Source organism: Suillus fuscotomentosus (genome assembly GCF_016647785.1).
Source record: "Suillus fuscotomentosus strain FC203 chromosome Unknown F5891scaffold_26, whole genome shotgun sequence".
Classification (NCBI taxonomy): domain Eukaryota; kingdom Fungi; phylum Basidiomycota; class Agaricomycetes; order Boletales; family Suillaceae; genus Suillus; species Suillus fuscotomentosus.
In genome coordinates this window covers 627,387-652,877 of record NW_024539538.1, presented here as the reverse complement: position 1 = coordinate 652,877, position 25,491 = coordinate 627,387, and the positions used below count along the sequence as shown (strand labels likewise).

General features: G+C 46.4%; 8 protein-coding genes across 8 annotated transcripts; 4 read left to right on the top strand and 4 right to left on the bottom strand.

Annotated features, from left to right (window-relative positions):
* Positions 1-748: 748 nt before the first annotated feature.
* On the top strand, positions 749-3,902 carry F5891DRAFT_980263 (uncharacterized protein; the record flags this gene model as incomplete). Its single annotated transcript, XM_041376984.1, has 16 exons — positions 749-876; positions 997-1,063; positions 1,114-1,309; positions 1,432-1,584; positions 1,663-1,710; positions 1,760-1,888; positions 1,954-2,259; positions 2,396-2,484; positions 2,516-2,561; positions 2,588-2,722; positions 2,785-2,815; positions 3,070-3,226; positions 3,280-3,459; positions 3,578-3,692; positions 3,729-3,784; positions 3,849-3,902. 16 exons carry the CDS (start codon positions 749-751, stop codon positions 3,900-3,902), a joined length of 1,890 nt encoding a protein of 629 aa, XP_041226265.1.
* A 190-nt stretch (positions 3,903-4,092) lies between these two features.
* Positions 4,093-5,980, top strand: F5891DRAFT_980262 (uncharacterized protein; the record flags this gene model as incomplete). Its single annotated transcript, XM_041376983.1, has 6 exons — positions 4,093-4,272; positions 4,332-4,694; positions 4,761-5,024; positions 5,071-5,202; positions 5,266-5,370; positions 5,477-5,980. 6 exons carry the CDS (start codon positions 4,093-4,095, stop codon positions 5,978-5,980), a joined length of 1,548 nt encoding a protein of 515 aa, XP_041226264.1.
* A 7,661-nt stretch (positions 5,981-13,641) lies between these two features.
* F5891DRAFT_980260 (uncharacterized protein) lies at positions 13,642-14,160 on the bottom strand (the record flags this gene model as incomplete). The annotated part of the gene is made up of 3 exons (XM_041376982.1): positions 13,642-13,904; positions 14,049-14,073; positions 14,104-14,160. The coding sequence occupies 3 exons, from the start codon at positions 14,158-14,160 to the stop codon at positions 13,642-13,644; spliced, it is 345 nt and encodes a 114-aa protein (XP_041226263.1).
* Positions 14,161-14,535: 375 nt separating this feature from the next.
* Positions 14,536-15,954, top strand: F5891DRAFT_1128526 (uncharacterized protein; the record flags this gene model as incomplete). Its single annotated transcript, XM_041364287.1, has 9 exons — positions 14,536-14,621; positions 14,676-14,704; positions 14,783-14,819; positions 14,879-14,987; positions 15,036-15,229; positions 15,278-15,410; positions 15,464-15,592; positions 15,642-15,787; positions 15,837-15,954. 9 exons carry the CDS (start codon positions 14,536-14,538, stop codon positions 15,952-15,954), a joined length of 981 nt encoding a protein of 326 aa, XP_041226262.1.
* A 2,763-nt stretch (positions 15,955-18,717) lies between these two features.
* Positions 18,718-20,125, bottom strand: F5891DRAFT_304091 (uncharacterized protein). Its single transcript, XM_041371286.1, has 4 exons — positions 20,106-20,125; positions 19,647-19,998; positions 18,799-19,594; positions 18,718-18,744 (listed from the first exon to the last, which is right to left on the bottom strand). Exons 2-3 carry the CDS (start codon positions 19,802-19,804, stop codon positions 18,922-18,924), a joined length of 831 nt encoding a protein of 276 aa, XP_041226261.1. The 5' UTR covers positions 19,805-19,998; positions 20,106-20,125; the 3' UTR covers positions 18,718-18,744; positions 18,799-18,921.
* Positions 20,126-21,476, bottom strand: F5891DRAFT_304147 (uncharacterized protein). Its single transcript, XM_041371287.1, has 6 exons — positions 21,125-21,476; positions 21,060-21,069; positions 20,954-21,009; positions 20,565-20,893; positions 20,412-20,509; positions 20,126-20,355 (listed from the first exon to the last, which is right to left on the bottom strand). The coding sequence occupies exons 1-6, from the start codon at positions 21,249-21,251 to the stop codon at positions 20,340-20,342; spliced, it is 636 nt and encodes a 211-aa protein (XP_041226260.1). The 5' UTR covers positions 21,252-21,476; the 3' UTR covers positions 20,126-20,339.
* A 119-nt stretch (positions 21,477-21,595) lies between these two features.
* On the top strand, positions 21,596-22,499 carry F5891DRAFT_1033250 (uncharacterized protein). Its single transcript, XM_041361697.1, has 3 exons — positions 21,596-21,833; positions 21,882-22,035; positions 22,110-22,499. Exons 1-3 carry the CDS (start codon positions 21,764-21,766, stop codon positions 22,132-22,134), a joined length of 249 nt encoding a protein of 82 aa, XP_041226259.1. The 5' UTR covers positions 21,596-21,763; the 3' UTR covers positions 22,135-22,499.
* Positions 22,500-22,509: 10 nt separating this feature from the next.
* On the bottom strand, positions 22,510-24,984 carry F5891DRAFT_304031 (uncharacterized protein). The gene is made up of 3 exons (XM_041371285.1): positions 24,923-24,984; positions 24,584-24,868; positions 22,510-24,524 (listed from the first exon to the last, which is right to left on the bottom strand). Exons 2-3 carry the CDS (start codon positions 24,826-24,828, stop codon positions 22,676-22,678), a joined length of 2,094 nt encoding a protein of 697 aa, XP_041226258.1. The 5' UTR covers positions 24,829-24,868; positions 24,923-24,984; the 3' UTR covers positions 22,510-22,675.
* Positions 24,985-25,491: the final 507 nt, after the last annotated feature.

Genomic DNA, 25,491 nt, shown 5'->3' with positions numbered 1-25,491 from the left:
TGCAGCTCCGAAATGATATGATATGTCTTACTCTGAGTCCTTTTGAATTAGATCGTGGAATATTGATTCCTTAAAGTCAATTTTGAGTCGCTTGTTGACTGGCAAGTATCCACAGACTACCTTTGATACACTCCGATGTTTCATGGCTCACCGCACTATGATTGCATCATCTTGCAGACCGACACTGGCATCATCTTTGGCAAACTAGTGTTGATTTTCACCTGCACAGTAGGGGATGTTCAATATCCTGTCACACTTGTTTGACCGTATGATCGACTGGTTGGCATTTGTCCACGAAAGGACAAAGACCCTCAGTTTTGCACGTTAAGAGAAAGCCTAGGGCTTCTGCAGAGTTTTTCTCAGTTCACTCAATTGTTCAGGGTTGTATGATAGTAGAGGATGTCAGCAGACCTGACAAGTTTTTAATTGTTGACACTATTGATACAGATATGTTCCTTCAAATGCAGGACATCCGCAGCCAGTGACTCTTACTTCCAACCTCCTTATTTCCCTGCATCTGCCTTCGACTATTAGCAATGTCGGTCCTCATTATTAGGACAATTTCATTTATTTCTTATTACTATTACAGTCTTCTTCTATCTTATGATGCGCAGCACCTGTTACTAACTCATTGATTCAGATTCAGAGGGTCCATGCTGTGTCACAATGGCCCGCCTCATGTCAGGTAATAAAGCAGCCCTCTGATCCCAGCTCGTCCCAGCCATGATTGCGCTGTTGGACCATCTGCATGATCATGCTTATGCTTCTGAATCCTGGACCTAGTCCCTTGTTTGCGCAACTTGTTACACCAAACATCCCTGCCAGTTCCTCTGAGAAGGAAAATTTGGGCGATATCAAGGAGCTTCTTCCTGATGGGTATGTCTTGCAGGTCCATCACTATCATGAAGCTGAATCTCACCATCACCACCATGAAGCTGGATTACACCACCATAACCATCATGACATGAAGTGCAAGAAAGCTGGATCTTTCCTCAGGCGTGTCCACTGCACCATCATGGTCCTTGGCCTATGGGAGGGTCTTCATGCTGATGTGTTCGTTCTTGTGAGTGCTTACTTTGTATCATTGAAATTTCTTTGATGTCCTTGGGAAAGGTTGTGGAATCATTAACCAGATGGAGTGCGAGATGTGTCAGTATCTGGAGCAAGGACATGGTCAAGAAGGATTTCATAGGTCGAGGACCTTACCCAACTTATATCCTTCCCTCCTCGTCCAGGACAACCCCTCCACCTACCACAAATCCCTTCCTGCCTCCTCCAGCCGCTTTGGCACCTAATATTGCTACTTACTGTTGGTGATGTGATCCTGGGGAATAGTTGCAGGTCCAGGCGCCAGAAATTCAGCTCAGAGTTGAGCTAGCTCAAGGGGTATTCTAATTTCATGTATTCTGAATTATGCACTTTCCCTACTAGTGATGTGCATGGCCCGGCTTCAGGCCATGGGCCAGGCCAAGCCGGGCCTGAATAGGCCAAGCCGAGCTGAGCCAAAGTCATGGCCTGGTGACAGCTTTGGCCTAGCCTGGGAATATGAAAGGCCAAAGCCGCTGGCTCAGGCCTCGGCTTATAGTCAACTGTGCCTGCAGCACCCAAGCTCAAACTGTTTGACGATCATTGATTGAAAATCTGACTTCTGTCTCATTTTAGCTTTTCGATCACTTACATTGTGTGCATGTTCATGTGGTAAGAATCACAGTGAGTTGCAGACATTCTTTCCAAGCTCGACACAACTCACTTGTCACAGTGTTGGCAGATAGCACACTCATCATTTTCAGTAATATGCCCTCCTTTGCAAGTTTCTTGCAACTTCAAATCGCAAGCTTGGCGACAACCATCACATACGTTTTCAGACAAAAGGCATGCATTTGTGACGGTAATTTTTATTTTTTATATCTGCCTCTCACTACTTGTCTCTGATGGTTGGAACTGTCCACACAGACAGCGATGACAAATGTTGTGCACACCGGCCGGTCCGCCAAACCAAGCCTACCGCCACCCTTCTCCAACATTCTGAGAAGGCGGCTCTCCCATCACAAACCAAGGCTATCAATGCCTTTCATGCAGCAGAGGCTGCGAAGTTGCCTGATTCTCGACATGCTTCCAACGCTGGTGCTGATCAAACCACCCCCAGCATATCCCTGAATTCACCTCCAGGTGACACTGCACCATCAGGTTCAAGCTTGGCTGCACTCGAAAAGGGTAAGAGGACTCGCGTTCAAGAAATTCTTGACAATGAGTCTGGTGGTGAGGAACGTGAAGATGCGCGCATCAATCCATGACGTAAGTGTATTTGCCATCTGAGTCGTGAATCATACAACTGATACCAAACTTTTGGCAGCGAAACAGTCGCACAAATGAGCTGCGCCGGTTGATGATTTAGCCGACAATGATGGTATTCCGATCAATGTCAATGTCCAACCTATTGCAGACACAGCTCCAACACACGAAAGCAAAACTGCCGATCTCAATGTGTTTTTTTGCGCAACGTTCAAACATGCAGGAACTAATGGCAAGGTTCAAAAGCATTGAAAGTGCAAGATATGTTTGTAAGTCTACGATTTTCTGTTTTCAGTGCTCGGGCTGCAGCTCAGGCCGAGCCAGGCCAAAGCCAAGCCGTCATTGACGGCTTTGGCCTGGCCCGCAGTTTTTGAAAGCCAAGGCCGTCTGAAGCCAGGCCGAAGCCGCGGCTTTCAGGCCAAGCCGGGCCGTGCACATCACTATTCCCTACACTAATATAAATACCGCTAACGTTCTGAAACTGATGTTCAGGTGTGTTTCAATGGATTGTCAATGTGATTATGTCAGCATTTGATTGCATTTCTTGCTAAGTTGTTTGGTTGAGTTTACTGTTGTAACCAAGTTGCAGCTTCTGCATCTTAATCTGAAGCCAATTGCCTATCTTCATATCCCAGGTCCAGGCTCATGGTTTTGGTTCCATTCATTTTCCTTCTTTGCTTTCACACTGCCCTAATTCAAATTATATACCCCATCATTCTTTCCTGTCCCCTTTTAACTAATTAAAACTACCAAACTCTGACACACTTGCACTTTCAGATCACCTTTGCGACACCACACCGCCCGTTCCACTCACCATCATCCATCACTATGGCTGCTGTATTACACTGGTCCTACAATACCTACCCACCCTTCGCCATTTCAGAATACCCAGAGTGTTTCTCATTTGCGAATGGGCTATCATCCTGAACCATCGGTCAGTTTTTAGTAGCCACTTGTCATATTCATATCCTTATCATACATACATAGGCACCACCTAATAAGCCTCAGTCCACTCAACCCATGACAAGACATTCTGACCCATTCTATGGTCATGAGCAGGTTTCCCAGTTATTTGACCGCTTCATTATGCATCTGTTTGCTTGTCCAGAGTACCCCCCTTCATCTTCCGTAACCTTCACTGCCCTCGTCCTCCTTCAGCAACTCAAAGTGCGCTTCCCCACTGCTTGAGGATCTTTGGGTGACTGTCTTTTCATATCCGCTTTCATGCTCGCATCCAAGGTTATCTGTGATGACACTTACTCCAACAAATCCTGGAGTATTGTAGCCCCACAAACCCTCCACCTACCACAAATCCCTTCCCGCCTCCTCCAGCCACTTTGGCCCCCACACCTTCGCCTTCATATGGCCATCACCCCCAACACCACCGGGTATGGAGGATTGTATGGCACACATTGTCTCAGCTCCATCATCTCCAGGTATACCAAAACACGAGCCTGTGCCAGTACCACCACCATCGAAGCACAATTTGCAGGTAAGTCATTGTTTAAATTGGACGCCTGGCAGCTGTCCAATCTTCTTTATTATGTCAAGAGCAGGTCTTGCCGACAATGCTATTACTCAACACCTTTGCCATGAATCAGCTCCTCTGAGAACGCAACTGCCACACAGGTAAGTTACCTCGTGTCATATTGACATCACCCGCATGCTGATTTTAATTAAATGTCAGGGCTATCATTCACAATGTAATTTTCCTCGTGTTTTCTTTCCTCGTGTTTGGTCCAAGTTGCACAGCCAAGATTGACTATAAATTGTGATGGGTCCATTGATATTTTTCACACCATGTTTTACTTGACCTTACAACTTGTTGTGATGCCTCAGCATCCCATTGCGCACCATGACTCGGAGTCTGAGTTAGAGTATGATGATGCATCTGAATCAGATGTACTGTCATCTTATGTGGCAGGGACCACATCAATTACCACTCAGTCATTGGCTTCTTTGCAGGGTGGAGACATGGAGGTAATGATGCCTTACTTCGCTCACTATGATTTAGTAGCTCTAATGTTGTGCATCTCAAGATCATTTGGTGCCTGCAACTCGAAAACCAGTCTCTCAAGAATAATAATTGGATGCTGGGCGAGAAAAACAAAGTCTTGGCGTCCAATCAACATAGATGTTCGAGTGCGCAAGTTCCTGACGAGCTGAAGGCCTTTGACATCGAGCTCTCAACCTTTGCTTGCAAATATGGTATTATTGCTGAGATGTTCCCACCTGAGCATCACATTCTCAGATTGCCAGTGCCAAACCCTCCGCCCGTCATCATATCCCCTAGTCATTACTCAACCAAGGGTGCCAAAGAACTTTGCCTTGTGACAGAGTTGTATTCGCTTCTACCAGATCACCTCCATCATTTCATACCAACTTCTCATTTTCAATCATTGGTACGTTAGTTTATATGCTTCACCATCCCACCAAATACTAATTGATATCTAATTTGAATATTGCAGCTAGAGCAGCATCTCGAAGGTGAACACTCCAGTGAGATCGGCAAACTACGCTTGATGGCAGGGCACATCTTTGGTCTGGATTCGTCCTACTTTGACCTGAGTTTCATGAAGCAGGATACCATCCCTGAGATCCAGAAGATGCTTGGATCAGGCACTGCTGGTGGCCGCTCTTTGCCATCAAAGTTTCCGCCCATCCTTTTCACAAATCAAGAGATGGACCCCACAATGTCCACAGTTTTTGGTAACTGGGAACAACTCATGAAGGTAATTTTAAGCTTCACTTCATTCTTGTGCTAATGAATCTACATAGGCGATTAGGATCATGATGTTCAGAAAGAATTCACTAGTAGATGTTTCTGGCTGGCCACGCACTAAGTGCAATGCTCGAAAATGGGGCACAATGTCCTGTACTCCTGGCCTTCTTGCATGGGGTTGGGTCGCAGTAAGTTCTATTTCTGCTATCATCAGTCCTCTGGATTAGCATCTGACTAATATTATTCTCTAGTTAATCTTCATCCTTTCTTCCGACACTTTATTCAGGAAAGCTGGAGTTGGTGCGAAGTCTCAGCTACCATATGCTGCCATGTTTATGGCCTACAAGCAGCTGTGGGTAACTCTTTAGGACCAGCCTCATATTTGTGCAATCCGCAAAAAGATTGATGCCTACATCTGGCAATCATCCTCAACTTCCAATATCACAACATCTGACACTGAAGGTTTTTACCTCTGATCTGATGTGTTTGGCCATCACAAATGCGGGGCATAAGGAATCCGACGACTTTCCTGGACCAATGACTACCAATGACAACCCTGTCAATGACATTCCTGGACCGGCCATGCCTACTACACCTATGATCGCTCCTTCAGCACCGGTCATTGTCCCTTTAGCACCAGCCATTGTGGTGCTTGTCCCTGCAAATGCTACCACCACTCTCAATCCTGCAACCCTCTTGCCGGCTATTCCAGCCCCTGGACCACCTGTGGCATCTGAATTTGCAGGTGCGGCTGCTGCCACTGCAGCCTATGAAGACTCTGTACCTTCAGTGATGGCTGTTGATTCAGAGGTTCCTGGAGTACCTGGTGATGTACCAGTGGTAGTGACAGCCCCATCTTCTGGTTGTCGGGGCCGAGGAAGGAAGGCAGGGATGCTGGCACCTGTATCTAGTGGACCAGCGAGTGAGCAGGCTGCAGGCCGACTAAAGCGAACTCAGAAGAAGTAGGACCGCTACCTACAGATTGCTACTTACATGTAGGTATCATTTGATATGTTTTGTTGAGGATGGTGCCGGTTTGTAATTGAATTTACTTGCTCTCAATTATATTTCAATTAGAATGAAACCTGCCTGTTTGTATTCCAACGTCGTTGAGACCCAGTTGGGATATTTAGATAAGCCTTGGAATCTAGATCTCAAGGTACCAAAAAATCAACTTGGACAGTTGCAGCCGACGGTCAATATTGCAAACTTGGTTGAAACCTGATTGGAATCACTGTTGTGACATAAACTCAATATTGTAATGTGGAATGTAACATAAATGTAATGTCACACTCTTTTATTGCAACCTATTGGGACCTCAATTTGTCATTGGATTATTGCAACACGTTACAAGGTGACGAAACCTAATTAGGAAATTTCTGACATATACGTATGAAAATGCTCACATGAACATCCTAGCTAGGATTCACTATGTGTATCCTACACAAAACACACCAAGTTCCATTTCCCTGAGCATACTGAATGCAAATAGCATCATATAGAACTTGAATTTCTGAAACACTGCTTTGTGTATGGTAGATATTACACTGATCAAGATGCCTGCACTGCAAGACTTGGCGAAATTTGTGAAGAGATGACCTAGAGGTGATGATATACTATTAAGAACAGCAGTTTAACAAGCACTGATAGCTTAGCGGTATGACTCTGTTGTGAACTTAGAATGTGCCAAGCGGAATGCCTGAGTTCGAACCTCCCCTGTTCCATTTTGAATTTTTGTTTACTTTTTCAGAACGCTGCTATATATGATATATCTTGTATAGGCTGCTTCCCAGCTCTAAACCACATCTCTCACACAGATAGTGAGAAAAATATATCTAAGGGCTCATTGACACCTTGACCATTTTTGGGCTCTACCATAGGTTTTCGAGAGTCGACGGGTGTAGTGCCTAGTAGGTACACGATCGTCAACAAAACGTCACACCCTGTCACAGTGACATCAACTCAAATCTATGAGGGTCCGAGTCTTTTACTAGTACTAGTAGTTCAAATCCATATTATTTTTCCAATGCTTTTTCGGGGAAGGGTTCTTGTGCAGGCATTCTGACTGGCACTTTATTCTAGTAGAGTCTCTATTAGTACTAGTATCCACGACCGCGTAGTATCACTCTAAAGTCCCCTCACACGGGAGTCAGACGAACTTGAATTGCATCCGCAGGATCACTGGCAAATGTTCCGTTCTTTTGGATGTTAGATATACAAATACATTGTTGTCAAATGATCATAATGGCCACTTTGAATGACCTGAAAAGGGCTGGATTAATGAACTACCACGCAGATAAGAATCGCAGTGTCCAAAAGTTGAATTGATGTATAGTACAATGGGTACTACATGGTATTTTGTGCACGCTGCACGAGACATATCTGATCAAAACGTAAGGTAATCGTAATGGAATCATTAGTAGTAAACTGAGCAGTTTTTTTACCAACGCTACATTGTGAAATAGTCAGAATCTGACCGTAATAATCGCCGTCTATAATGAAACATTCTTGTTTTCTTTTTTGTGGAGGAGCTGGGCTCAGGTACTTGGCAGGGATATGGTAATGTTCAAGCGCAGCACCTGCACGACTGGATGTACAAGATACTGCAACACAACCTTCGGGTGCGGGTCCGTTCGCACCGCAGAATGGATCAGGACAGGCTGATGATACGAATCGTTTGTGAAACTTGGCGTGATCAAAGCTCGGCGAAACTGTAAACATTGCGTGATATGTAAGGAATAGCGAAGAAAACTCCTTGCTCATGAACCAAGGTAGAGGCCCTATAATAAAATGAGCAAAAGTTGTTGCGATACCTCCGGGGCGGACTCACCATTGTCTTTGAGCTGCTCCGCTCTAGCATCTATGCCATCCTGAATGTCCTGTGCATCAATAGTCCATGGGTCGGATGTCGATGAGCTGAGATCGACGCCCGATGACGGATCATTCAAGTTCGCACCATCGATATCCTGTGTGAGATTCCAGGCAGTCCAATTGGATGATGATGGATTGTGAGCTGCGCTTATAGAATTAGACGAGTTGGAGGAAACTGCCAGCGGGACAGGAGGGGGCGTGATGCATCTTCGTGGTTGTAACGCCAAGTAAGATCTTTTTCGCATGTCACAGAATGCTATTAAGTCCGATTCTCCTAGCATGAGACCATTCAATCTCATTCCGTACCTGAACAGCAATGAAAAATTACTAAATGACGAGGACAGTATGTGCGCTGCTCACTTGGTTACAACGTCTTGGCATTTGAGTGTGGTGCGCGCCTGCCCATTGATAGCAACAGTGCAATTCTCACCGCCAATGCCATACAACGTGGCTCGGAAACCCTTTCGGCCACCTCTAACCACGAACACTTCTTGGCCGATGACGTTGTTGAAAGAATCCAAGGACACGTTGAGTATTTTCGTCACAAATCCAATTGGGACGTCGATCTGTTCCAAGTCAGATATGCCTGTGTCAAGTTGAATTTCACTTACAAGCGAGCGATCACTCTCAGAAAGTAGCGTTAGGCGAGCCTTTGGGAAGTCAACGCTCTGCACGATCCCTTTCGCCTGATACTCCGGCCCACGTGCGACCCTTACGACATCTCCAGGCTTGAGGTCATAACCTTTTTCCTTGGTAAATTTGACTGTCTGGGGTAGGCGCGTCCGCTTGACAAATGCCACAGGAACCTGAAAACTTGGAGGTCCTGAATAGTACTCCATAGAACGTAAAGTCAACGCCTGAGGAGACTCTTCCTGGAACCACAGCTGAGTTCCTCCAATAGAAGACCAGGTCACGACGCCCCACTTCTCCATGTGTTCTCCCGCAAGAACTTCTATATAATCTCCGATTTCTATTGATTGAGACTCAGGGGGAGGTTCAAAATGTTGATACAATGGTAGATGTGACTGTGTCGTGCAAGTCTGGTGACGACGATCCAAGTAATATCTTGAAACTTGCACCTATGCACCAAGCGTTAGTTGTAGATTTTCTATTCGCGCAAAAGATTTACCTCCTCCATGGAGACCCCTTGGCAAAGGTGAAACAAATCCTTGTCCATTTGAATGACATGGCCTTCTAAACCCAGGTATGAACCTGCTACGACCCGAACCGCGTCCCCGATCCAAAAAACGCGCTCCACGTCCTCAAGTCGAGCTTCCAGCTCTTCCTGATGTCCGTCGAGGGTTAATTCGATGCATGCGGAGCCACCAAAACCATGGTCTATCGACACGACCGTGCCAATCTCTGATGGTACTGCTCCCGTGATGATCCTAACCGCTGTAGAAACTACAATACAATGAGGAACAAAAGAAGCTCCTGACTGTATCTGTAAAAGTTGTAAGGTCGCGCGCTGCCTAGTCTGCGTTACTTGAGAAGCAAGTGCGTTCGACCCTATAGGGGAAGTGAGTGCAGCAAGGATCTAGAAGTGTGCGCTTAAGCGAAGCGCGAGAAAGCGCAGGAGCGCGCAAGGTACAAAGGCGCGGGAACGCGCGCGCGTATTAGCGCGAAGCGCGGGAAAGTGCGCGCGCGTATGCGGAAATGAGAAACTAAGCTTAAGTAGTGATATAAAGCAAGATAAGAGATATAAGAGTGCAAAATGTAAAGGAATAGCTTTCTACTATATTCTGCTAAGTAGTAAGTGGGTAGTAACTAGTAAGTGAAAAGTAGGAAAAGTAGGTCCAGTGTAGTATGTACTGCTGGCACTTATATAGCGCGCCTAAGCGCGCTCATGCGGAGCCAAAGCGCTACCGAGTAGGTATGTAAAAATATATATGAGTGAGAAACTATGATAAAAATAAAGGTGGAACTATGCTAATAAAGGAAATGGAAATATACATACTAGGGAGCTTGGTGGACAGTGGATGGATGCATCTGGATGGCTGGCGCTATAGGGCGCGCAAGCGCGGGAACACGTGCGCGCGTATACATCGTGAAGCGCGGGAATGGTGCGCGCATGGCGCGCGTTGCGTGGGAAAGCTGCGCCTCATATAGAGATAGCTGCGGGTAGCGCACAGAGTAATGCTATGAGTTCGTGCTGTATACTCCTTGGTGAAAACTACCATATCACGCCATGAGAGGCATGATTCTCTACACCGCATCTCCCACACGCAGAAACTGCTTGGAGAACGCCACGATAGATTTCTTGACGAAGGGTGTGTCAAACCCTGACTGCAGATGCAGTCTAATATCATCAGCGTGGGGGCAAGCAACAAGTTCTAGTTGATAACGGTGGAATTTTTTAAGGAGCAGTCCCCTGTAGTATCGCTGTCCTTTGTATGCGCATCCTATGATTTCGCCATTGCGAATGATATCGGTAACTTCCTTGTCCTTTGGAAGGCGAGAATGGTCGATCAGAGCTTCAGATCCCGCAGGCATTGGATAGGGAAACTTTCGAGTGACGACTAAGACATCGACAAAAAGGTCCGACTGGTCTGGGTCGAAGACATAGCCTATGACGCCCTTGTACATGCCAGATTTGACTCTTACCCACGAAGGGTTAGGAAATTTGATGGTTGAGTGTTCCACCGCGACGCGTTCTTCATCCGAGATGCGATGATAGTCTTTTACTGAGAGCTTATGCGAAGCCGGAAGGGAGGATGCAATGGTTTTGGGGCTATCTGAGACCACGTAGAGCTGCCCCGGCAACCAAGGCGACATGGTCACGGGGAATCCTTTACCATGAAGATATTCAGCAATATAAACCGTAGCAGTTCCTAGGAAGTGATGAGGAACATAGTACACGATGAACCAATAGACATACTATGGACATGCAGCAGATACATTCGACTCTCGAGCGTCGCGGGGGACCAGGCGGCTCTGTAAGAGATGCGGCTTCTTGAGGAGCTGGAGACCTTTGTCGCGTTGTTGTAGATCTCATCAATCTTTTTGGATAACGTATCCTTGGCTGATGGTCCTGGAATGGACGTAACCTTCGGCGATCGAGCAGAAGAGTCAACCTGATCCTGCGTGTCGTAGTCGCCATCTTCCTCTTCCTCCTCTTCACTGTCTCCCTCGTTTGCTTCAATGTCGAGATACATATTCTTCCGCTACAATTCTTTAGTATGCATTCAGTAGATGTGAAAAAAACCACTTACAGGGCGGGGTCGACGGGGCATGTACCTCTGCCTTAAGAGTTCGAGATTTCTCAAACATGTTCCGACATTGTCTTCGCCAGAGAAAAGCGTTGTTTTGGCATCCTTCCAATCGTCCGCAGAGTATTGATCGCCGAGGTACAATGAGAGTTTCTCTTCCATCTCACTATAACTCATTTCGGTTTTGAGGAATTGAGCTAGAATGCGCCATGCGCCTCGATTCGCCAGCGGCGATGGCGCTACATTAGAAGTGCCTGTATAATGATGTTCATACTTAGCTATGACAATAACGATGGCCCGGGTTATATTACGAGTCATGACTTACCTTCATAAGTTCTGTTTCGCGTGCACTTCAAAGCGGGTTCAAGTGCATCATCACTTGGTGCGGCACGTTTAGTACCAGCAGTAGTAGACATCAATCGGATTACTATGATCCTGCCTGTACTCTAAATCATTAATGCCCTGTAAGGAAGCCAAAACATAACATACTGTGACGATAACTTGAGCTTAGTCTATTCAAAGGTCTATTCTATGTTTTTCTAGCGACTAGTATACTAGGTATCGATGTAGATAGAGAGAGTAGAAAGAAGACCTACGAATGTGCGTGATCAGAATTTATAGTGAATGACTAATTGTGGACATACTTTCTGACGGTGTGAAGTGTTATGGACCGTGCACCATGCACGGCGCACACAATGAGCTTTTGTGGTCATTGTGGACCGATGGCGCGGGTAAACAAACTGTCACATCCCGCCCGCCCCACCACAATTTTGGACAATGAGTACATTAAATTTTGCCAAGTCCTGCAGCCTCGCACTGCCCACACAATGCTACATAGTAATACTAGTTATAGATGCAGCCGCAACAGCCTCAAATTGAACTAACACGTACTAGTACTACTCTAATGAAATACAACCATACGATTTAATAATAATCACAGCACATGTATGATCGAAGTCGAAAAGAGACTTCCACGGCAAGCGCCGCACAGTTGATATACTGAATGACTACGTATTCAGACCCAGCCTGGAAATGCCCGATTACTAAGTGAGCTGAGTTCCGGCTGAGTCTGAATTGTCATTCACTATATCATCTGCGTTATTTCTTTCAGAGAATTTCTTTCCAACCTCCATCTCACATTGCTGATATGTTACCGTTACCACATGCCTGATTATTACTATTATTCTATGTCATTTTTTATTTTCTGTGTTCGATGTTCGATTATCGCATATATATAATTGGAATATCGATTCTTGAGTCTCGAGCATAGAGAAGCTTTCTTATCTGAAGCGTTGGACATATAGTTAGTTAGTTAGTTAGTTATCATTTAGTTGAAGTTAGTACTACATCGAGATGACTGTTCTTTAGTGACTGGTTATGAGCCTAAAGACTTCGTAAGTCTTTACTAAAGCGGAGGACTTCAGAACATAATAATGATTTTCCTCAACTCAGGAGTCGTTCCTTATGTGGAAGCGTCGGAACGGCCGTGTTGCGCGAACTCGGAAGCAATTCTTGTCACTCCTGCAAGGTTAGGTGATAAACTTGGTCATGTAAAGTCTGACGCCAACGAACCCTCACAGACCGATCCGGCAGAGGGATATGACAAACTTCCTGCACCTCCGGAATTCAGTTCATCCGGGCTGCAACATTCTCCCGTAACCCCGCGGCATAGCACAGCGGGCACTACATTGTATCATAGCAGCTTTACATGTGATAGGTTGCGGCCTCCGATCAGTAAGTGATCCTCACGTTTAGTATGCCCATTAGATTGAATTGAGCATCAATTGCGATGTAAAGACTATGAATACTTCTAGGAACCAGCCACGCAAGCAGAATACTTTCGCGAGCTGCACTCTAGTATTGTCGTCGCTTGAACGCTAACGACCCGGGAGAAGAATGGCGCAATTATTGGTAAGTCGAATCATTTACAGATGACTGTCATATTGAGTTCTATGACGTGTAGTAGGGTGCCGCGAATATCTACGGGCAAGTCTCATTCATGAGACACTTGGCCTCTTGTCAGTGACACGATTATTGTCCTCAAGTATAGGCTCCTATCCACAAGGGTTTTACTGTTCCAACCCAGATGGTCTGGAGCCCGGTCATCACGAACCATTATAGCCATCATGGGTGTATGTGATTTATACTGGTAGGTCTTACTTCTGACACCAAGTGCGAGTCAGCATTCAGTTGTTGACCTGGACAACCTTAGTATTTTCCGGAGTTCTAGGATGATTCTTCCGATGCTTGGGGCCCAACGGTGACCAGGTAAATCATTAGTATACGCCTTGGTTAAGCCTTTACCTGACCTTCCCATCAGGTGACGATCAATGCTGCATACTACTCACGGGATTGAATTTTGAGAATATCTTCAACCTTGATGTTTGGACGTCTAACTTGAAACCAATTAACTACGTGATATACGGACAAGCCTTACATTCTCGTTTGTTAGAAAATAGGTGCGTTCTCTTATCCTAAATTCTTACTTAATGGTTCAGACTCGGATGTGATATCTGCTCAACTCAAAGCCATTATTCTCTTCCAGCTCTAATACTCGTCATCACCGTCCAAGCTTCTGGAAAAGAACGTAGGAGAGGGAGCACCGTACGGAATTTGAGGGGGGTAAGCCACGTGGATGTTAGAGGGCATGTGGTGTTCGAGGTTATCGGCGCGGTAGTATTCTTCTAGCCATCTATCTCTGTAGGTCATCACCCTATCTGAAAGGTAAGCAATATTGTTTTCCGCGTTCCTCAAGTGTTCCTTGACGAGTTGTAGCTCGGATTCTTCACTTATGCATTGTTCGTTGGAGACTAGGTGATTTTTTAGTACAAATTTCCCGCATCAAAATATTAAATCTCACCTGTAGTCTGTGTCCCCATATCGATCAGATTTCTGTTTTGACGAATTTGCCTGTACGCTAAGTCTCTTTAGTAGATCTGTATCAACTTACTCACTTGCAATCGATGCCGACTTGTATGTCTTTTGTGTCGTTGATGCCTCTCAGCTCACCTGATGAGGACAGTTGAATCCTGTAAGGTTCATCTGCTCAAAAATCTTGTAGCGCATGTCATATTAAAGAAGTCACCTGAACGTGACATTTTTTTCGACGTGGAAGCATTGTCGCAAACTTTTTCGAGAGTGTGAGTCCAGCGTCGGCAGGCTACTCGGCATGATGCTGATAATTGTGTCAACAGTGCCGACTTGACTTATGTATAAACGTACGATGCTGTCATCTGAGGCAATGCACCCGTCCGCTGTCGGTGCCAGGATAGCGATTTTTTTTTCAGTTCCGAAATGAATAATGATTGAACCGCGCTTTCAATGCCGTTACGATATCTGCAGCGGACGGAAGCTAAATTTTCCGCTACTTCCTATCCGATGGCATATAAACCGTCTCATGTAGCCATTGATATTTCAGCCTCCCTCTTCCTAAACTTGAGCATGAGTGATGATGAAAATCGTCCGTCTGTTGAACCTTCGCGCAAACGTAGTGGTTCGGCACTCCGCTCGGGCCCGCGTAAAAAGGCGTAGGTTGTGTTTGACTTATTATAATCCTACCGTTCTGACTCTCCTTCAAAAAGGACTTCATCGAATCCCCTTGTTCTGCATGGTCGACATTTTGGCCGCACTGTGTTTGCAATGTGCAACTATCCTGCCCTTCTGACCGCAGGTATACTCTGACTCGAAGAACTACGAGACTCTTCAATCGAGGATTATCCAGCGGAGTAAGTGTAATTTTGACGTTTCAATGCCAGTACCCCCTCATAACCCTTTCAATTTTTAGTGTTCGCCGGGAACACAGGGTATTCGTGGAATTAATAGATTCCTACCCTGGTCTTCTAGATCGCCTGACGAATGACGAAGAAGAGGACATCATTCACGTGGGAGAACTGGTAAGTTTTTGATACTGTAGTGTCATCATCACAATCATCTTCTGGCAGATGGGTAAAGGAGCGTCTGGTGCGCGAGGCGATGACACCAAGACTCTTAAATCTGCCGTCCTCGAATGGCTTGTTCCTAGAGGACAGCCACTTATTCCGCCTCTTGCCCGAAATATCAAATCTGACCGGGGCTTCAATCATGAAGTGACTGGCGCATTGCTCTGCCCGGCAGGCCTTGACTGGTCGAATCCAGTGTAAGTATTTTTACCATTCAATCACCTACCCATCAAATCACTTGCCAGAACCAAGCAGAGCCTCAAAAGCGGTGAAACTGCAGTTCGTGGTGATCAGTGGCCGATGTTTCTTTATGCTGGGTATGTCTATGACCCTGAAGATCCTTGGACTGGTTTACTTAGGAACGAGATACTCATCTTTGTAAGTTTTTCGCCCATAAATTTACCGCTCATTATAAGGTTTTGTTTCGGCAGGGTTTCAAGCACGTATTTACGTCTCCGAGCTCCGTGGACAAGGAGCCAAAAGCAACGCGCTCCGGAAATGCATATCTCCACGGCATGAAGTCTGTAACTAAAGGGTCCTTGGCTTATATTGCCACGCAGGTGCGTCGAAAACTTGACAATTTATGCCTGCCTACTGATTAATCTTTAGATTCGGTTTTCATTGAGCTCATCGTCTGTATTTTCGCGTACCGACACGGTCACAGACTCCGAGAACTTTTATCACAGCATTCTGGATCTGTTGGAAGATCCTGATGAAAGTCAGGAAGTAGTTGACTTGATGACGTGGTGGACACGGTTCGTGATCAATTTCACTCTCTAACTCTCAAGTCAATGTCTTTTACAGCCGTATCTTCCCCAATTCTACCTCTTCGCAGCGATGTATAAGCAAAAACAGCGCACTATCTAAAATTCGGGAGAAACGTGCTGTCCTTCGAGAACGAGCCGCTATGGGTAGTACTTAATTCATTGTTGTTGTTACCGCAGTGTCTGTATTAACACTTGATATCCTAATGCCACTTATGAATGAATTGGCTGATCCTTCTGTCATTGTATCACATAAGAATCCCAATGTAAGTATGTACTATGCTTGAGAAAAATATCACCAACCTGCTGCAGCGAGATAACTGAATGTCAGAGCTTAACTTATTGTTAGTAATGATGGATTTTGTTGTTAGAAGCCACGCATGCAACATAAGGTGTGTTTGGTGGAAGGTCTACAGCTTGCTATGGTGTGGTAATCGAATAACATATCCCAGCACATTTTGAGCTATTACAGATCCTGCCACCAGAAGCTATCCATATAATGGTAGCTGTCTCTAATAGAGGATCAACAACTTGTTGTGGCATGACAACTGGATGTCAAACCCTGGCACAGTGTCAGCAATTATGGATGTTGCCATTAGAAGCTGCCCATGTAAAGCTAGACGTATGGGGGGAATGATCAGCACCTTGCTACACCTTGATAATCTAGTGTCATGCCCAAGCACATAGTCAGCAATTGTAAATCCTGCTACCAGAGGCTGCTCATATAACAGTAGCCATCTTTGGTAGAAGATCAACAACTTGTTGTGGCATGATAACTGGATGCCATATCTTGGCACACTGTCAGTAATTACAGATCTTGCCACGGGAAGCTGCCTATGTAAAGCCAGACATATTGGGGCGATAATCAGCATCTTGCTACAGCATGATAATTAAGTGTCATGCCCAAGCACACAGTCGGCAATTGTGGATCCTACCAACAAAGGCTGCCCATATAACAGTAGCTGTCTCTGGTAGAAGATCAACAACTTGTTGTGGTATTACAACTAAATGTCGTATCTTGGCATGCTGTCAGTAATTACAGATCTTGCCACGGGAAGCTGCCTATGTAAAGCCAGACATATTTGGGCGATAATCAGCATCTTGCTACAGCATGATAATTAAGTGTCATGCTCAAGCACACAGTCGGCAATTGTGGATCCTACCAACAAAGGCTGCCCATATAACAGTAGCTGTCTCTGGTAGAAGATCAACAACTTGTTGTGGTATTACAACTAAATGTCGTATCTTGGCATGCTGTCAGTAATTACAGATCTTGCCACGGGAAGCTGCCTATGTAAAGCCAGACATATTTGGGCGATAATCAGCATCTTGCTACAGCATGATAATTAAGTGTCATGCCCAAGCACACAGTCGGCAATTGTGGATCCTACCAACAAAGGCTGCCCATATAACAGTAGCTGTCTCTGGTAGAAGATCAACAACTTGTTGTGGTATTACAACTAAATGTCGTATCTTGGCATGCTGTCAGTAATTACAGATCTTGCCACGGGAAGCTGCCTATGTAAAGCCAGACATATTGGGGCAATAATCAGCATCTTGCTACAGCATGATAATTAAGTGTCATGCCCAAGCACACAGTCGGCAATTGTGGATCCTACCAACAAAGGCTGCCCATATAACAGTAGCTGTCTCTGGTAGAAGATCAACAACTTGTTGTGGTATTACAACTAAATGTCGTATCTTGGCATGCTGTCAGTAATTACAGATCTTGCCACGGGAAGCTGCCTATGTAAAGCCAGACATATTGGGGCAATAATCAGCATCTTGCTACAGCATGATAATCTAGTATAATTTTCCAGCACACTGTCAGTAATTAAATATTCTGCAATTGGAAGCTGCCTATGTAGGCATAGATTGATTTGACAATAACACAACAATATGCTAGTAGATCATAACTTGGTACTATAGGTCAGTCAATATTATAGCAGTGGGAGATCCCACCACTGTAGTCTGCCTATTTATTTCTTTATCATGTGATTTACAATTATGATAAATATTTTTGATATTATGCATTAAATAAAGCTAGCTAAATTCTTGTCATACTCTGGTCAAATGCCTGATGTCTCATCTAAGGTAGGCGTCATGCGGATTCTACAAACATCACATGATGTGACATGAGTGTGACGCGTCAATGCTAACTATGCCGAGCGGATGCCGAAGAGGATAAGTAAAGTAAGGTAGATGTCGAGCGAATGGCGAGGAGGATAAGTAAGTAGGTAGTACTGTAGAGTGTGCATATACAAATGCAGACATTAGAACACTTTATGTGAGATATATACCAATGAAAATATGCTAAAAAACTTAAATGGAGACTTGATCAAACTCTCGCATGATGGACTCTGGAAGAACGCGATGGCCACGGTACTTTGGACTCGCGAGAAAGGCTTGCTAACAATACTCAAAGCTGCACCATTGGATGCTTTGCTCGATGCACTGCAGACATCATCTGCAACATGACCCTATGTGCCGAGTTTGATGTGAGCTGTTGCAGCTTCCGAAGTTTGGTTACTACTCACATTTTCATCATTTTTTGCAGTCCGAGCTTGTTCTTTGTCGCTTTGATGCCCACCATGCATTCAGGCCTGCAGCACGACATTTTCGCCACTGTGGTTTGTCAACCATGCCAACTTGGGGCCCTCAGACGAGCCTGTCGGCTTCACGGCAGCCTTGCATTTCGGAGTCGACGAGCTTTGACCTCCGCTAGGACATCAGGAAAATGGAAATCCATAGAAATCAAGTTAACTAATTAACAACTGCACTTTTGCAAATTCTGCAAATATCATAATCTTCGCAAAGGCTTTTTCTATCCATTGACATTACAGATTGTGTCCTCGTTTCCTCGTTGATTTGTTAACCTTTTTTCTGTGTTTTGTCACTCAAAATCACGCTTTATCACGTGATGTTCGTAGAATCCGCAAGACGCCTACCTTATAAAGACGATGATAAGAGCATGACCGATATGAAAAGACCAAATAACACACCGACAACGACGAGATTGACAAGATGTTTGACAGCAACATTGGCAGCAAACATTTCGGCAGCGTATAGCCCTGTTTGGACAGTCACATCTAGCTTGGGTTCCGGGGTCGGGTTCCGTGTCGTCGTCAGTCTTGGCGCGCTTGCTGGCGGATTCCAAAGGTTCGGCGGCCTTGCGCTTGCTGGAGTCGTTGGATGGATTTTGAGAGCTTACAGCAAGACGAGACGAACGTCGTACAGCTGAGCTGGTTTAGTTTAACACCCGGGTCGTAAATGCACCACTTACGTCGTTCAGCATCAGGTACTGGCAGGATTGCTGGGGTCTGGGCAGAGTCTACCGCTGCAATCGCAGGCGTGCCGGTCTCAGGAGGTTCCACGCGCCGATATTCTGGATGGGTAGGCTTATACGGCGCCACTTCATAAGAAAGGGGACACTGTGAAAGCTTTTTCGTTGGTCTCTTAAACTCGATACAAGCTAGCACATCTTTCCAAAAGAGTTTCTTTTTCGGCTTTGTGGCTGCACTGATGAGCTTGTAATCATCGGCGCCCATATCGCGATTCTCCTCGGGCAAGCCAGCGAATGCGCATGCGTAAGGAAGAATGACAACGTCGGGCTTCCATTTCGATGTGCGGTCCTGGTGATCTTGGTGGATAGGATGATCGTTCACTTGAAAAATGATGTCAAGGTTTGAGGGCGTATCAAGCATTCCCTTGACTTGGAGTCCTGCAAGGGATGTAAATGCGATGTTTGAAGCTTGAACAAAAGACCCGTAGGATGTAGTTTCAACTCGCTCCGACGCGCTGGCAATCTCTATGAGCATGATGGCACCTCAATCAGCAAAAGAGCACTCACAAGCTGTCGAGGGCTTCCTTGATGCGAGAAGGATGAAACCTATCTGCAGCTGGCATCTTGTTGAGAACGCGCGCAACCTCCTTGAGACACTTCTGCAGGAGATCGGGTTGTTTAGCCTCGGGCCTGCGAGATACGTGCTGTAGGAATAACTGTAGCATGTCTGCAATATCTCTACCCTAGGATTTCTCACAGTGCCGCGTCACATATGCCGCATCAACAGGCGCATCACGAGTCGGCGATTCGGAGGAGGTACTCCAGGGTGAGTCAACGTCGCGAGATAACCAGGCGTGTTCTCTGGTCCGTTCAATTCAGCGTGCTCTGCTTCTTTTAAGCTGTTCGAACTAAAATAGGACTCTGCGGATTCTCGTCATTCGTAATGTGAACACATTGACATGAATGTCTCCAATTTCTGGAGTAGCAATGAATCCGTCGTATCGCCAAAAGTTATCTGATACTGACTTGCATTTTGCAACAACTCCATGAAATGAAGCGGACGTCGCCATAGTAGTGAATGAAGGAAGAGCAAATAGGAAAGACAAAGGAGACCAAACTATCAACGTGCAGCGACACAGCATGACGTGGTGGACACAATTGCGCCCGAGCCGGCGGTATCTCATGCTTAAATATTGTAAGACGTACGCTATCATCGTTGAACGTAAAGAGATGAGCGACTCTGAGTCTCAGATTTTTTGCTCAGGCTTTGAACATCCTTACAAATGCAAAATCAGCACTGGCCTCGCGCAACATGTTTCCATCGATACTGACTTTTGCAACAAGTATATGCGGCTGCCTTCAGGGTCTGGGGTACTATAAGCGTAGCGGTATGTCCTTCGCCACTTGGAGAAATACGCTACTTGTCCTGTCTAAAGACAACATTTGAGCAAGTTTGGTGACCCGGAAAGGCTAAGGTAACATTACCAGGTCATCCTTCTCGTCGCTGAAGTCGGCTGGGGTTCCGCCAACACACGAGGAAAATGAGAGCGGATTATCGACAATTTGTTCTTTACCTCCAGTAGCCATGATTTCGACTTTTTCTTCGTACAAAACAGGAGGAAGGCCATTCTCTGGTACATCCTTACCGGCCCAGTCCCAGTATCTGCATGTAGTGTCTGTATCAGTGTCAGGAATGATTTGCCACACACGGAAAACACAATTCTTTAGCAGCTTTGATCCATACTCCATTTTTATCCGGGTTATCGCTTCATTGTCGTGGGCCAATTGTTCAGCGATGTTTCCGATCGATTGCTGTAACCCAATAGAACGGAATTGAACAGCGCGTTAAGCACAACCGTATTTGTTGAACATATCTCGATAAGCATAACATATGAGCGATGCCAGGTGGGGAAAAACAACGGCGCCATGGCTGAAGAAAGGTTTTAGGTCGACAGAGCAAGAGGACGTGTATTGACTTACTTACAATAACCTGTCACACAATACTGTCAGGCTGTGGGGAACCACGGTGGAAACGACGGCCATACCTCTGAATCTGGAAGGAACAGGGCTGGTATCTTTCTTGTCAGTGGAGCTATAGTCAGCTGAGATATCCTCGTTGCGGTCACCAGCCCATTCAACATAGGACTTGCCGTGAATTGATGCAATTTCCATGAAGGTAGCTGCAGGCTCTTTGACGACGTGGGGAGCATCGGACCGCTGCTGGATCGCATTGAAAGCAAGAAACAATGCGAATCAGTAGGGATGGTCTTTCTCCAGCGTCTGGATGGGTAGGCGATCAAATATGCCTCCAGTGCCTTTGCGGCCGATCACGGGGTAGTGGTATTTAACAGAGTTCATTGTTGCAGTAGGTTAGAGAGCGGGACCAACTGCATTTATGTACATACAACAGTGTAGCGCCTTGACTACTGTCAAGGTATCATTGTGTCATCTCGTCCTTTATTCTATTAGTTTCCTGCACATTCCAGATATTCCGTTCAAAATGTTTGCCAGCGCACCAGACAACTTGTCTCCTCCTGCCTCACTTCCCGCGAGTGTGGAGAGTGTAGACGCTGGTGTTCTTGAACTTGGAATCATGAGTGCCTGGACCCATAATGACACTTTTGTCACCAGTGTAGAGCAAAGTGAAAGCGTTCGCGCCGAACCTCCTTCCAGCGGTCCAACTGATGAGTCTGGTTCTGATAGGTCTTGTGGCTGTTGGCCCTGCTGGGGAGGTATCGAATGCCCCCTTAGCTTCTAGTACCCTGTTAGTGGATAATGAAGGGAACGAATTAAGATATTTACCTGAAGACGGGGAAGAACTTGGCTCAGTCACAATGAGTATCAGTCCTATTAAGTGGGGGCCTTGGAAGCCCGGACAGTGGCAGCACCTCACAAACCTCAATCACGTATGTACACTCGAGAGCCGGTCGGACTGGCTCATGGTTCAGTGTAGGATCTGGGTCAGCAAGGAGGTCATTATACGATCGAACCTCTCCATACGTCATTTCAATGTAACCCGAGATGACGCACATATGGGAGGGTGACGGTCATTTGATAAAAGGGAAATAATGAGCAAACAAAGCCTCGTGAGGTACAGCACCTGACTCGGCGCGTACGCGTAAACAACAGAAGTGCATTAGAAGGAATTTGATAAAATCAGGACGGGTACGCTTCTTCGGGACAAAGGCTGAAGAATGTTGGCAAGCCGCCTCTAACGCGGGTAAATGACGCAGGATTGTCGCTGACAACGGTGACATACGGAGCGCCAATACCGACCATCCGAGAAACCTGATGGTATGGTGCTAGTGCGGGGTACGCATGAACCACTAGTAGGAGGAGAATCGGGGTAGGGCGGCGTTGGTGAGGAGAACAACGAAGGACTTCGGGAACAGACACGAAAACATTATTGGGAATTTCGGCAGGTAATTATAATCAGATTTGTAATCCGTGTCAAAGTATTAGGATATCGGGGACGTTACAAAGCTAAATACACATTAGATACATAGCTACCAGATCTTGCCATACAATGTAAAAGTCGTAGGACAAATCGAAAGAACGCACACGCACAATGGCTACAAATCAGTATACACCGAGCCCTATGAAGATTCCTTGCCCTTAGATCCGATATTCCTTCCCCAATTCGTTATACCCCGGCTCAATCTGGCAGCAACTCTCCCCAATCTCGATGTCCGAGGAGGGGGAGGCGGGGGTGGTACCACATCCATTTCCATGAATGATCTTATAGCCGACTCTGGGTTCTCCGAGTACGGATATAGCTTTGCATCGCGCTCCTTCAGGCGCGCATTGATGGGATCAGTTTCAACCCGAGGCGGCTTACGATGGTTCCGATGAGCTGTCACATCGGCCATGGGGCTCGAGAAGTGACGTCCGTGTCCAGAACGAGAGTCCGGAAGACGAGCGGCGACGCTGGAGTGATGCTTGCGCTCTCGTGAGGTAGTGAATGGAGATGGTCTTCGGTTTTCTGAAGGCACATTAGCTTTACTGGACTTCCGCGACTGCGAATTGTGCGCCTTGAGCCTTGACAAGCTAGACTCAAGCCTGTCGAGTGCCGAAACAGGTCTCACAGATCCGGAGGGAGGTGGTAGAGGTGGAAGCGGCGGCGCATCTCTCGTAGGTATATAGGACGTGCATGAATCAACCACGCCACTAGGCACAGCACCCATGACTTGTTTCTCCACGTTGAAGATCTGTCCGCGGCGCCTTAGGTTGCCATCGGTAGACCTGGACCTGCGAAGGCTTAGTTGTCGGTCCGGAACCAAGCCGTCGCAGGAATTCGCCGAATAGGCTTCATTTGAGGTAAGCGCTACGATGACAGGTACATCCACCGGCTTGGCAGCTACTGCATATTCACGAATGGAAGGATTGCTGCCCAGGACTAAACTGGAGGTTACTGAATGTCGAGGTGCGACGTCAAGGGGATCCATACGGTGACAGGAACTCGTCGAAGTCCTGTCGCACACGTTGGCACCGTCTGGGGGGGCAGACTGATAAGACGAACGTAGGCCTAGGATTTGTGAACTCTCATGACTATCCTGGATCAATCGACCCAGTGTATCAAGCCCTGGAGGTGTGGATGCGATCGAGGACTGGCCTTCCACCATCGATGTTTCAAGCGAGATGCCCACCATCTCGCTAACTTCGTGAAGAAGCATGCTGCAAGACGCGGAATCTCCAACATCGTCCTCAACTTCTGCGGCCTCCCATGAATAATCATCATCACCCTGAGTACCTGGGGCTTCATCTTCAATCACCTGCAGCTTCGATGAAGATTTCTTCACCCTCTTGTTTGAACCCCATATCCTCAAAAATTCCCTAACGGCAGTAGTTTCGTCCTCAGAGAAAAGGTTACAGACCTCTGAACGTGAAGGTGGGGGTAGGAGGTCATGACTCAGCGGAGATGGGGGAGAGGAAGACAAAGGTGTTGTCGGCAAGTCCTTTGCAAGATGTGTGGGAAATTCGTCATAGATGGGGTCCTTTGATGGGACAGGCTCTCCAAAGTCCCGGCAAAAGCGACGAGACTTGCGAACGTCAACTTCATGTCCTGAACCCTGACCATGCGCACAGCTTGCCGCGCTCAATGGTATTGGTGTTGGTGTCTCTATCAGGTGTATATCGTCGGGAAGAGGCGGATTAGCCCCATCAGCCAGGTAACTGACTGGAGATTCCGTGAGTATTGCATTTTTCATACCATTCCTGTCTCTCTCTCCGAAGAGATCCAGTCGTCGAGGATCGCCTCGAGATAAATGGACCAGCGTGCGAGTACCGCTGCCCGATTTTGAATCTGGTTCATAGAATTCGGAAAGGAATGCGGTAATAGGTGTCACCTCAGGAGATGCGATAGTGGTCGACGGCGAGTAAAAGAGTTCGGGGGTTATGGGTGATAGTCGTTCTTGGGTGCGAGAACTTCCAGACCAAGACAACGTGCTGCGGATATACAAAGTGATTTTTAGTATTGAATACAACCCCATCTAGAATACGCGAACCTGTAAGTCGATGTGGGAGAGAGAGTCGGTACCGAGGAGACAGGGTGGTCAGACGACCACGATGTATGTGATGCATCTGAGGGTAAGCGGTCGTGGATGGGGAAGGATGAAGAGCCTTGGCGCCGTGACACAATGTTGACGCTGTTTGGAGGTTGATCATAGGAATGCGAACGTGAAACTCGCCGGGACGGTCTGGAGCAGGGTTGTCCCTGCATCGATTGAATAACAAGATTAGTCGGCAACATGCCAGACGAGAAGCGTTGGTGATAGAGTAGAGGTGTTCAACTTTAATCATCATCATTAGGAAAGATCCCAATGCTAGCAATTGGGAACACTCACATAGTCAACAGAACGTACGAACGGACTAGATTACGATAGAAATATGTTAGGCTGCAACAGAAACTTGTATCGTGTGCACTGCAGGAGGACATGAACTTGTGGCCTTTGAAACGAATCAGTTTTGTTGGCGCGCCGAATTGCGGGGGTGATTGGAATTCAATCAAATGCCGTTCCGTCAAGCAATGCAGCGTCTTCAATCCAATGGGACGAGTGCAAGGACAAAGAAGACTGGCGGGACCGTGGTCTGGACTTTGGGAACATGCTTTATATTAGATCTTTCTCTACTGGTCCCGCCGTGCCCGCTCGATGATTCGGAAAGCCTTACTCGGAGGCAGAGCACCGAGCCACTGTGCTCTGATAAAAAAATATTATCACCCCTAGTACTGCCCGCTAGGAAGGATGACCGTTGAGGAGCAAATACAAAATTAGATAGGTCGTGGTCATGATGCGATACTCGCACTCTGTCAATATTAAGCCTGTTTGAATGTCATTCTGTAGCTGGAACCGGACACGGACAGTCCTGCAATGCTAAGCTGCTCGTTGCGTGAATCATGGGACGAGGACTCGGA